Genomic DNA, 13,365 nt, shown 5'->3' with positions numbered 1-13,365 from the left:
AACATTGTACAAATCTCTTATTAACTGTAATTTGAGTCCTTGAATTGCTGTTTAGGGGTATCCTACTCATTTCTTCCTCTATTCCTCATATTTGCTGTAAATTGATAGTTATATCTAAAGGTTTAATGAGAGATTGTGTGTGTGTGTGTGTGTGTGTGTGTGTGTGTGTGTGTGTGTGTTTAGGCAAGAATACTTTATAGGTGATACTGTTTACTTTTATATTGCATCATGAAGTGTATCCAGTTGTCTCAATTAATGATGCTAAAATTAATAGTGAGGTTTAGCCTAACAGGTAACCTGTGTAGGTAAGTGCCATTTTAAGAAAATACCACATTTGAAAAACTAAGCTTATATAGGAAGAAGGAATGGATAGGAAATACAATTCAGGGCTTCTGTTCCTTTATCTGTAAAAAGTATTGGTTGCATTAAAATTGAATCCCAATTGCCTGTTGTAGACCAATGAAACAAATCTTTAATGACTTAGGGCAAGTACTTCCTCTATTTCCTTTCCTCGGTGATAGCAGGTTTGAGACCTCAGCTTTGTTTCATCTCTGTCTTTTTTTACTATGAATCCTTGTTGTCCAACTAATGGACTTAGAAAGTTAGATGACTTGAGGTATAACATAGATTGAGAAACACAGAAGATTTAAAAGGCTCTCCCAACTGAATTTCTATGATAAATTTCAAGTAATGATAATTAACTTTTTAAACAGGGTTCAACTCCACCAGTAACTGTTTTCAAAGGTTCAAAGAAACCTTACTTAAAAGAATGCATTTTAATTATTAACCATGACACTGGAGAATGTCGACTAGAAAAACTCAGCAGTAACATCACTGTAAAAAAAACAAGGTATGTGGTTAATGAAATAAATTACTTTATCAACAAATAAATTGCTAAGAAAATGTCAATGAAAGAAATGATTGGACCAAGTACATTATTATGCAAGGATTATTTCTGCATGATACAGAAATGTTTTAATCTTTTTCCAAGTTTAAATTTGGTAGAGATCCTTAGCCAAAGACTTTTACCCCTTCTTCTATGACATATAAAAGCTTTTTTGTTTCTGAATGTTTTCTGTATATGGAGGTCTACATTTATTTTATTTTAAGTGTTTTCATAGAATTGGACTTAAAAGAACCATTATATACTTTGCAAAATAATTTCATCTTCACTAGTAAAAATTTATTAAGCACCTAGAACATGTAAGGCACTAAGAAAAGAACAATTTCTTATACAAATACTAACCTCAAAATGTCTGCATTTTAACTGGATTAACAGATAATTCTATTTAAAAAGTCAGTAAGAATATAGCCATCTCATATTCTTGTTTGTAAACATGTGGTGCATTATCATGCAATATAAGGGACCTACACTAAAAGCCATAAAAATAGCATAGACAAAAATTGTTCTAGGACTTAAGGGAATGGAGAAGTTATCATTTATTAGAGCATTTAGGGAGTCCTTACTGATGTCTTGAGAGGTTAAGAATTCGAAGGGATACATGCACCCTGATGTTTATAGCAGCATTATCAACAAATAGCCAAAATATGAAAACAGCCCAAATGTCCACCAGTTGATGAATAGATAAAGAAGATGTGGTATATGTACATACACAATGAAATATTACCCAGCCATAAAAAAGAATGAAGTCTTGCCATTTGCAGCGACCTGGATGGAGCTGGAGAGTGTTATGCTAAGTGAAATAGTCAGAGAGAGACAAATAACGTATGATTTCATTCATATGTGAAATTTAAGAAACAAAACAATTATAGGTGAAAAAAAGAGAGAGGGACAACCAAGAAACATAACCTTAACCATAGAGAACAAACTGATGGTTACCACACAGGAGGTGGGTGGAAGGAAGGATTAAATGGGTGGTAGGAATTAAGGAGGGCACTTGGATGTTGAATATAAGTGGTGAATCACTAAATGCTACACCTGTAACTAATATTATACTGTATGTTAACTAACTAGAATTTAAATAAAAACTTTTTTAAAAAAGAAAAAAGATTTGGGACTTCCCCCTCCAAACATACTTTATGATAAGAATTAATATGGGTGCTTATTAAATATGAGTTCCCAAATCCAACTTCAGATCAAAGAAGGACCCTAGAAAGCTCTATTTTTATTATCCCCTCCCTGCCCCAGTAATTTTTATTAGTAATTTTTATTAGTAGAAAATATTTAATTGATTAGAAAGAACAGGAAGTTGTAGGCAAAGCTTGAAGGTAGGAATATATCTATCTGACTTATTTGGAGCCAGTGAATAAGACCTGTTTGAATAGAGCAGACATTTGTTTCTGTGCCCCAGTCTAAGGAGATTGACTCGCTTACATTTTTTTGAAACATTAATCCATGAAACAAGTTGGGTAGAATGAAACAATGTGGCAAACAGAAAAATACATAAACCATGATTTTTGAAAGTAGGAATGAAGAGAATAGTGAGGTTCTAAATACTCTGTGAAGGTATAACTGATAGGATTTGGTGACTGGAAATGGAAGATACAGAAGTCAAGCATAACTGTATTATATACTTTTCTCTTAAAAATATTCAAAAGAAAGTGTATGAATCTCCTTTAGTAACATGTCTTAAAGTTGGGAATGAAAAATGTGAGAGTGAATTGATTTTAATAGAAATGATAATTTTAGAATTTAGGGGATATGTTGTATTTGTTATACACTTATGTATAATTTCTGTTTATCTTTGTAATTTGTATACATCTTATTTTTTCAATTTTGAGTAGTAATCTTGTTTTTTTATTTACATTTGTATCCCCCACTGGATCTGTGTATATATCATGCATACAGCAGGGCCCAATAGATAGTTGTTAAATAATGAACTAAACTAATGTTTTAATTTTTGAATGTCATTTTAAGGATATTTAGGGAAAAGAATAAGTGGTTAATTCTAGTAACTTTGTAAGTTGCAGTTGTTAAATTTCTATCATCCTTGTATTGAGCTTTGATATTCTTTATTCCAGAGTTGAAGGAAGTAGTAAAATTCAGTATCGTATAGAACAACAGCAGCAACAAATGCGAAATTCAGCTAGGACTCCCAATCTTGTGAAACATTCTCCATCTGAAGACAAAATGTCCCCAGCATCTCCCATGGATGATATTGAAAGAGGTAAAATCTAAATGTGTATAATGCCCCTTGTAAGAAGTTATTAAGATTTCAGTCATGGAAACACAAGAGACAAAGAAGGTCATTAGATAATGATAAAGGGATCATTTCATCAAGAGGATATAACGGTTGAAAATGTATATGCATCCATGCATCCAATATTGGAGCACCCTAATAATATTATACATTTATAGATCTGGGAAGAAATAGAGCTAGCAATGCAAAAATAGTAGGGGACTTCAATACCCTCACTTTCAACAATAGATATATCATCAACATATCATTCAACAATAGATATATCATCAAGACATCAAGAAAATCAATAAGAAAGTACTGGATTTGAACTAGACTTTAGACCAGATAGACCTAACATATTTGTATAAAACATGCTATCCAATAGCAGCAGAATACACATTCCTCTCAAATATATGCTGAACATTCTCCATGATACAACATATGTTAGGTCACAAAGCAAGTCTTAATGAGTTTAAGGAGACTGAAATCATATTAAGTATCTTTTCCAACCACAGTGGTTTGAAATTAGTATCAACAATGGAAGAAATGGAGAAATTCACAAATTTGTGGAAATTAAACAACATGCACCTGAACAACCAATGGATTGAAGAAGAAATCGGAAGGGAAATTTTAAAGGAAAAGTGAATTAGGGGAAATCGGAGGGGGAGACAACCATAAGAGACTGTGGACTTTAAGAAACAAACTGAGGGTTTTGGAGGAGAGGGGTGTGGGTGGATGGGTGAGCCTGGTTGTGGGTATTATGGAGGGCACGTATTGCACAGACCACTGGGTGTGGTGCATAAACAATGAATCTTAGAACACTGAAAAATTAAAATTTTAAAAATCTTGAAATATATGAAATGGAAGGGCAATATACCAGAACTTCTAGGATACAGCAAAAGCTCTTCAAGAAAGAAATTTATAGGAATAAATGCCTACATTAAGAAAAAATTAAGATCTCAAATAACCTAACTTTATAACCTCAAGGGACTATAAAAAGAGCAAGCTAACCAAAATTCAGTGTAAGGAAGGAAATAACAAAGATTATTCAGAATTGAAATAAGAGAAATAGACTACAAAAACAATAGAAAAGATGAATGAAGCTGATTTGGTTTTTTAAAAAGATTAACCAGCTTTTAACTAATGAAGAAAAAAAGAGCAATGAGAGACATTATAACTGATAGTACAGAAATACATTCACAAGAGACTGAAAGATTATATACCAACAAGTTGTATAACCTAGAACAAATGGATAAATTCCTAGAAAGAGACAACCTACCAAGACTGAATCATGAAGAAAGAGAAAATCTGAACAGACCAACAATAAGTAAGGAGATTAAATCAGTAATCAAAAATCTCCTAGCAAAGAAAGCCCACGTCCATATAGATGGCTTTACTGGTGAAATCTACCAAATGTTTAAAAAGAATTAATGCCAGATCTTCTCAAGCTATTCCAGCAAAATGAAGAGGAGGAAACACTTTCAAATTAATTTTACAAATCCAGTATTACTCTGATACCAAAAGCCAGAGGACACTAAAAAAATTATAGACCAATATCCCAGATGAACATGATATATCATGTTAACAGAATGATTTTCTCTGAAAATCATATCTCAGTAGATGCAGAAAAAGCACTTGACAAAATTCAACACTTTCACCTTAAAAACTCTCAATGAATTAGATACAGAATAAATATAGATCTACATAATAAAGGCCATATATGAGAAGCCCGCAGCTATCATACTCAACAGCGAAAAGCTGAAAGTTTTCTTCTAAGATCAGGAATAAGACAAGACACTCTCATCTTCATTCATTCATCTAGAGAAAGGTATTTTGGCTCCTTCCACAGTTTGGCTATTGTGGACATTGCTGCTATGAACATTGGGGTATATATGGCCCCCTTTTTTTTTAATCTTTGGGGTAAATACCCAGTGTACAATTGCTTGGTCATAGGGTAGCTTTATTTTTAACTTTATAAGGAACCTCCACATTGTTTTCCAAAGTGGCTGTACCAACTTGCAGTGAGTGGGGAAAATCACAGGGGGAGACAAACCATGAGAGACTATGGACTCCGGGAATCAAACTCAGGGTTCTGGGGTGGGTGATAGGTTGAGTCCAGTGATGCATATTAAGGAAGGCATGTATTGCATAGAGCACTGGGTGTTATATGTAAACAGTGAACCATGAAACACTACGTCAAAAACTAATGATGTACTGTATGATGACTAACATAATTAAAAAAAAGAAATCAAAAAGCAAAAAAAAAAAAAGACAAGAAAAGACAAGACACTGCATAGTACTAAAATCCTAGCCAGAGCAATTGGGCAAAAAAAAGAAAGAAATTGATCTAAATTGGAAAGAGGAAATAAATTTGTTTCTACAGATGACATGAGCTTATGCCTAAAAAACCCTAAAGACTCCACCAAAAAACTGTTAGAATAAGTGAATTCAGTAAAGTTGCAGGATACAAAATCAATATACAAAAACCAGTTACATTTCCATATACTAACAAACTATCGGAAAGAGAAATAAGTGAAATAACCTACACAGAGAAAGGTAAATATTATTTGATCACATGTGGAAGCAATCTAAAAAAGTTACACTCATAGATACCGTGTAGGAGAGTGGTTGCCAGGGACTGTAGGGGTAGGGAAAAGAGGAGATATTGGTCAAAGGGTTAAAAACTTTGAGTTATAAGATGAATAAGTTCTGGGGATCTAATATACGCTATGGTGTCTAAATTTTTTTTATTGTGTTATGTTAGTCACCATACAATACATCATTAGTTTTTTTCCCCCTGTTTAGAAATCTTTATTTTTTTCTTTTTTTTTTATTAACATATAACACATTATTAGCCCCAGGGTACTAGTCTGTGAATCACCAGGTTTACACACTTCATAGCACATACCCTCCCCAATGTCCATAACCATCTCCCTGCCCCTCTCCCCCCACAACCCTGTTTGTTTTGTGAGATTAAGAGTCTCTTATGGTTTGTCTCCCTCCCAATCCCATCTTGTTTCATTTACTCTTTTCCTACCCCCCAACCCTCCATGTTGCCTCTCAACTTCCTCATATCAGGGAGATCATATGATAACTGTCTTTCTCTAATTGGCTTATTTCGCTAAGCATAATACACTCTAGTTCCATCCATGTGGTCACAAAAGGCAAGATTTCATTTCTTTTGATGGCTGCATAGTATTCCATTATGTATATATATACCATCTCTTCTTTATCCATTCACCTGTTGATGGACATCTAGGTTCTTTCCATAGTTTGGCTATTATGGACATTGCTGCTATAAACATTCGGTGCACGTGCCCCTTCAGATCACTACGTTTGTATCTTTAGGGTAAATACCCAGTAGTGCAATTGTTGGGTCATAGGGTCGCTCTATTTTCATCTTTTTGAGGAACCTCCATGCTGTTTTCCAGAGTGGTTGCACCAGCTTGCATTCCCACCAGCAGTGTAGGAGGGTTCCCCATTCTCCACATACATCATTAGTTTTTGATGTAGTGTTTCATTATTCATTGTTTGTATATAACACCCAGTGCTCTATATAATATGTGCCCTCCTTAATACCCACCACCTCTAAATTTTTTAAAGATTTTATTTAAATTCTAGTTACTTAACAGTGTAATATTAGTTTCAGATATACAATTTAGTGATTCAACACTCACCTACAACACCCATTGTTCATCACAACATGTGCATTCCTTAATCCCCATCACCTATTTACCCCATCTCCTGCAGTCTCCCATCCAGCAACCCTCAGTTTGTTTTGTACAGTTAAGTGTAGGTTTCTTGGTTTGCCTCTCTTTTTCCCCCTATGTTCATTTGTTCGTTTCTTAAATTCCACATGAGTGAAATCCTGTGGTATTTGTCTCTCTGACTGACTTATTTCACTTAGTGTAATACTCTCTAGCTCTATCTATGTTGTTACAAATGACAAGATTTCATTCTTTTTTATGGCTGAGTAATATTCCATTGGAGGTATTTATGTGTGTATATATAAAATATATATTTAAAGTTTATATATATAATGTATATATATACAAATCTCACATCTTCTTTATCCATTCATCAGCCGATGGACATTTGGGCTGTTTCCATAACATGTGACTATTAGCCATCTGTCTTCATTGGAAAAATGTCTATTCATGTCTTCTGCCCATTATTTAATCAGATTATTTGTGGTTTTTTGTGTCAAGTTTGATAAGTTTTTATATATATTTTTTATACCTACCCCTTGTCAAATATGCCATTTGCAAATATCTTCTCCCATTCTGAAGGTTGCCTTTTAGTTTTGTTGTTCTCTTTGCTGTACGGAAGCTCTTTATTTTGATGAAGTCCTAATAGTTTAATTTTGCTTTTGTTTCCTTGCCTCATGAGACATATCTAGTAAGCAGTTACTGTGGCTGATGTCAAAGAGGTTACTACCTGTGTTTTCCTCTTGGATTTTAATGGTTTCATGTCTCACAGTTAGGTCTTTAATCCATTTTACATTTATTTTTGTGTATGGTGTAAGAGAGTGGTCCAGTTTCATCCTTTTGCATGTTGCTGCCCAATTTCCCCACCGCTATTTGTTGAAGAGACTTTTTCCCACTGGATATTCTCTCCTGCCTTGTCAAAGTTGTGAGTTTATTTCTGGGTTTTCTATTCTGTTCTATTGATTTGTGTGTCTATTTTTATGCCAGTAGTATGGTGTCTAAATTTTCTTTTTTTTCTTTTTTTTTTTAAAGATTTTATTTATTTATTTGTCAGGGAGAGAGAGCGAGCAAGCACAGGCAGAGTGGCAGGCAGAGGCAGAGGGAGAAGCAGGCTCCCCGCCAAGCAAGGAGCCTGATGTGGGACTCGATCCCAGGATGCTGGGATCATGACCTGAGCCGAAGGCAGCCGCTTAATCAACAGAGCCACCCAGGCGTCCCAAGTGTCTAAATTTTCTAAGAGAGCAGATCTTACGAGTTCCCATCACACACACACACACACACACTCTCTCTCTCTCTCTCTCACACACACACACACAAATGGAAGCTATGAGGTGATGAATAATGTACATCAAAGCATTAAGTTGTACATTTGGTTTTTTTCCTCTTGCCCAAAAAAAGTGCTTTAATAATTATGTCTAAAATTTTCTCATAGAAATCAGTTGATTTTAGTGTTTTTCTTCAGTCAAAGCTAGGACACCAGAGTAAAAGCCCCTGGGAGCAGCCAGTCCCCTGTGGGGTCCCAGGTAGGGCCTGTCAGAAGAGCAGGTTTCAGAAGCTGGGGCTGGAGGCTACTCAGGAGATGGGCCTCAGGCTCAGCTTGAGCCCTTCCCCGACCTGCAGGCAATCCTGTCTCCATCCAGTAGATGTCGTATTATTCCAGAGCATGTCATTATTGCCTGAAGTGCTGCTTGTGCAGGCTGTGGATGGCCAGCAGGAGCAAGGCCAGGCTTTGACAGCCACTGTCTATCCTGTCGCATTTCCTGAGCCAGGGCACTCACAGTGTGGTGTGGAAATGGCCCAGACCATTGCAGAGTTCCTGAACTCCAGAATCCCCCAGGTTGTTGCTCATTGGCAGCATCACCAGAACTGTTTTGGGTCAAAGTCATGCTGAAGTGGTGGCAGCAGGTGGCTGTAAGCTGCAGGACTTTGCCCACCAGGCTCAACTCTTCAGGCTATCCTTGGCCCTAAGGACATGGCACAGGTCTCTACAACCCCTGGTGGTGAGCTCACAGTCCCAGAGCCACTGGGCCGAGTCAGGATCTATGGTGTAGCATTCTGGGGCATAGCTCAGCAATGCCTAGGTCACCCTGCTTGTCACCCAGATCCAGCGCCTGCAGTGAGTCCTTGGAGGTCACAATACCACACAGGTTCTTCCCATTGGCCCATATGAGGCCACAGTTCTCCAGCTCGAGCATCTCAAACTGGTGGCAGGTAGAGTCCACCGGGCCGTTGTATAGCGCTCAGACGACAGCCTCGCAGATGTCATCGTTGCTCACCATGAACTCCTTAGAATGCTGCTTGGCCTTTGAACACCACAGCTAGGGGCTCAAAACTAGCAGCTATGAGGCTGTAGTACTCTAGCTGAAGGATCTCACAGCAACACTGGGAGTCCAAGAGACCTTTGCGGAACAGCTGCAGGCCTGCATCCGCCAACAAATTATCAGTGAAGTGCAGTTTGTGAAGGATGGGCACCAAGTGCTGCACACAGGACAGGACCCCACAGGCAGCCTCCATCAGGCAGCAATTCTGCATCTTGCAGGTGGGGCTCTATGGACCCTGGAGCACGAGGTGCATACCAGCATCACCCAGCTCTTTTGGTGCACAGCCTAAGCTCAGTCAGGGAGGGATTGGCCCAGAGAGCACAGCTGACATCCTTGCAACACAGCTTTGTGAAACCCCTGTCATCCAGCCTGACCACCTTGAACTGTTAGATCAGAGGCAGGAGCTCTCTCCACTCAGCATCACCCAATTGCTCACACTGAACGTCCAGATTCTTGGTTCAAGGCAAAGTGTTTTCTCAGGCCAAACTGCTTTTTACACTGGGACTGGGGAGCCTGTCATATACTTTGAATATACAGTTTTGTCAACTATAGGTCAGAACAGCTAGGAAAAAAAAAAGAAATCCATCTGTATGTACTGTTCCCTTATACACATTGGGAGAGTAAGAGGATTTGGAGGGTAGTTTCTGCCAAAATAGATTTTAATTTTTATAGTTTTAATTTTTCACATTCTTTACTTAAATTACAAATATATTTAATTAAGTATAATGGTACAAGTGTAGCATTTAGATTTGGCATTGTCTATGTCTTTTTTTTAATTTAATTTTTTTTCAGTGTTCTAAAATTCATTCTTTATGCATCACACCCAGTGCTCCATGTAATACGTGCCCTCCGTAATACCCACCACCAGGTTTACCCCACCCCCCACCCTTTCCTCCTCCAAAACCCTCAGTTTGTTTCTCAGAGTCCACAGTCTCTCATGGATTGTCTCCCCCTCCTATTTCCCCCAACTCACTTCTCCTCTCCATCTCCCAGTATCCTCTGTGTTATTCCTTATACTCCACAAGTGAGTTAGAACATATGACAATTGACTCTGTCTGCTTGGTTTCTTTTGCTGAGTGAAATGCCTGTGTTTTTAATGGTAGAGGAGCTTTCTAAATAAAATGCTTAAAATGCTGTAAATGTTTGTTTAACCTCATCTATTCCTCATCAACAGTTTCTTAGAAGCTAACACACTCAAATTTTATGTTACTTATTTAATATTTATGTTTAATATTATTTACTTAACCTATCTATTAATTTCTGTTTTATTTTCAGAACTGAAGGCAGAAGCTAGTCTAATGGACCAATGAGAGTAGTTGTGATAGTTCATCGGATTCCAAAAATTCATCATCTTCGAGTAGTGAGGATAGTTCCAGTGACTCAGATGATGAACAGTGTACATCCTCTCCTTCTGAGTCAGGGAATTATATCTCAGGACATCCTGCCATGTCTGCCATTCCACATGGCAGGATTTCTGATATGGATGCTGGCCAGAATAGACTTCATGACAATAGTGGCCTTCTGATGAATACTTTAAGTAAGTATATATAAACATGAGTAATTGAAAAAGTAAGAATTTACAGTGGAGCCATAGTGATTATGATCTAAAATTTGGGTTAAGAGAAAAAAACTCTTATTTTATTCATTTGATACTATGATTAACCATTAACTTTTTATTGAGTCATTCCTCTTCTTTTCACTCTGTGACGTAATGTCTTACTGGTTTTTCTCCCGTCTCTCTAGATACATTTCTCTTTCTCCTTTGCCAATTTAGAATCTTTTACTTAGTCATTAGAAGCTGGAGTTCTCAAGCCTTAATTCTAGGTCTTTTTTCTTTTTACTCTACATTCTTTCCCTAGATAATCGCCTCCATCTTTCTGATGTAATTAGTACTTGTAAATTTGCATCTCTGACCCAGACTCTGAGCTCTGGAAACAGGTAGGTCCAACACCATCTTTTAGTAAGGGCATCCCAAATTAGCCTTATCCAAAACCAGCTCATAATCATTAGCTTACTGTGTTTCCTCTTAGTGAAAGGCAGGATGCATCTAATGATATAATCTAGAAGCCCAATTATATGCAAGGATTTACTTCCAATCCCTTTTTATAGTGTAGTCAGTCCTTCATCAAGTCCTGTTTATTTTACCTCCTTACTGTTTCTCAAATTCATCTACTTCTCTGCATCTCCACTATCACTCTAGCTCCACTTGCTGTTATTCCTTGCTTTTAACTCTGCAGTGACTTTCTAACTGGTTTACCCCTTATCTAATCAAGCCCTTTTTTGCTCCACTATGTACATTGCTGCCATTTTGATCTTTTCATAATTAAAATATAATTTTTCACCCCTCCTGCTTTAAACTTTTCAATAGCTAGTACAGTTGGCCCTCAAGCAATACACGTTTAAGTGGTACATATCCACTTATACATGGATTTTTTTTCAATAGACTTTTTTTAGTATTACAAATGTATTTTGTTTTCCTTACTATTTTCTTAATGTTATTAAGAACATGTATATGTAATACATATAACATGTAAAATATGTGTTAATTGACTGTTTCTCTTATCAGTAAGGCCTCTCGTCAACAGTAGGTTATTAGTAGTTAAGTTTTTGTGGGGTCAAAGTTTTAGACAAATCTTTTACCATAGAAGGTCTGCTCCCTTAAATCCCCCTCACATTGTTCAAGGGTCATGTGTAATTTTTTTTATGACAGAGACAAAACATCTTACTATAATGATCTTGCTCTTTCTGTTCTAGCAATGTTTACCTAATTTTTACCATGGTACTCAAACACTTTCACCCACCTCAGAGCTCTTATACACTGCTATTCATTCAGAAAGAAACACTTCCTTCCTTTCATGTAGTTAGCTTTTTCTCCTTTAAATTACAATTCAAGGCATACTTTATCAAGGACACCTTCCTGACAAGGTCAAATCCCCCCTTTTGTAGAACTTCAGAGCAATATCTTGTTTATATCAAATGTCATCATTCATTATAAAGGTTTATCTTTAGTGTGATTTACTTTTTTCTAAAATATAAGCTCCAGGAAGATACCAAATATGTTTAGCACAGTCCCTGATACATAGTAGATGCTCAATAAATGCTTTTTAATAAAAGCAGACAGGTTAATACTCTTTGGGGGAGAATGGGACTTTCTGTTTATTTAAAGCTGATCTCACTGTGTTAATAATAACAGAGAAAGCAGCTAGGAAGGATTGACTCTAGCTCTAGCCAAATAACAGAACTAAAGAAGGAAGGAGCCAAGTCTGCGTGGCAGAGGAAGTAAAACTATGAATTAAATGGGACCAGGAAAGGTCTTTTGAACTTCTAGTTACTAATGTTGTTAGTGCTAATCTTCCTACCTTAAGAGGTAAAATTGGAGAGTCTGATTTCTTGAATGGCCAAATAATGACAAAAGTTCCCATTCACCAGGAGGATAAAGAATTACAAATTTATATGCCCATAATTATATATCTTCACCATTTATGTGCATATATATTAAAATGTGTAGCTATATGTATGTGTGTATATATATATATATATATATATATATATGAGATAAAAATTGATAGATGAAGGAGTTATTTACAAGTCTCTGTCATAATGGAATATTTAATCCATCTGTAACCAAGTAGACAAAATTTAATAAGGGTATAAAAGCCTTGAACTACATAATTAACATACCTATTCTAATAGTAAATATAGAATTCTACAATCCAAAGTGTGAAGCAGACATTCTTTTAAGGCATATGTAAAACATTTTAGAAATTTCTTCCTATTGAGAAAAAAGGAAATAAAATTATTTCTAAGAATTCACATTTTATTGATCATATTATAGGATTATAATACAATGCAAACATAAACAACAAAAATTATTTTAAAATACATGCTTGCAAACTTCAAAACACATGCCTAATAATTTACACGTTAAAAGGAAACTATAAGGAAATTATAAAATATTCACAATTAAGTAATATCAAAAATAACACCTCAGTAATTTGAGGATACAACCAAAATGATATTTACAGGGAAATTTATAGTCTCAAAAATGTTCTTTAAAAAAAAATTGAGTGGCACATAGGTGGCTCAGTCAGTTAAGTGGCTGCCGTTGGCTCAGGTCATGATGCCAGAGTCCTGGGATCGAGCCCTGTGTTGGGCTCCTTGCTTAGCAGGGAGTCGGCTTCTCCCCCTCTCTTTTCT

General features: G+C 36.3%; 1 protein-coding gene across 1 annotated transcript in view; it reads left to right on the top strand.

The window, feature by feature from the left end:
- Positions 1 to 13,365, top strand: part of EAF2 (ELL associated factor 2) — a 41,008-nt gene that overhangs the window by 14,024 nt on the left and 13,619 nt on the right. The window contains 3 exon segments of the mRNA XM_045088838.1: positions 2,983 to 3,128; positions 10,444 to 10,475; positions 10,477 to 10,705. Coding sequence (XP_044944773.1) covers positions 3,035 to 3,128; positions 10,444 to 10,475; positions 10,477 to 10,705 — 355 coding nt within the window. The 5' untranslated portion in view covers positions 2,983 to 3,034.

This window comes from Mustela putorius, unplaced genomic scaffold, assembly GCF_011764305.1.
Source record: "Mustela putorius furo isolate JIRA1106 unplaced genomic scaffold, ASM1176430v1.1 tig00003834_pilon_pilon_pilon, whole genome shotgun sequence".
Taxonomy (NCBI): Eukaryota; Metazoa; Chordata; class Mammalia; order Carnivora; family Mustelidae; genus Mustela; species Mustela putorius.
Note: the sequence above shows the minus strand (reverse complement) of the source record. Positions and strands in the feature narration are given on the sequence as shown.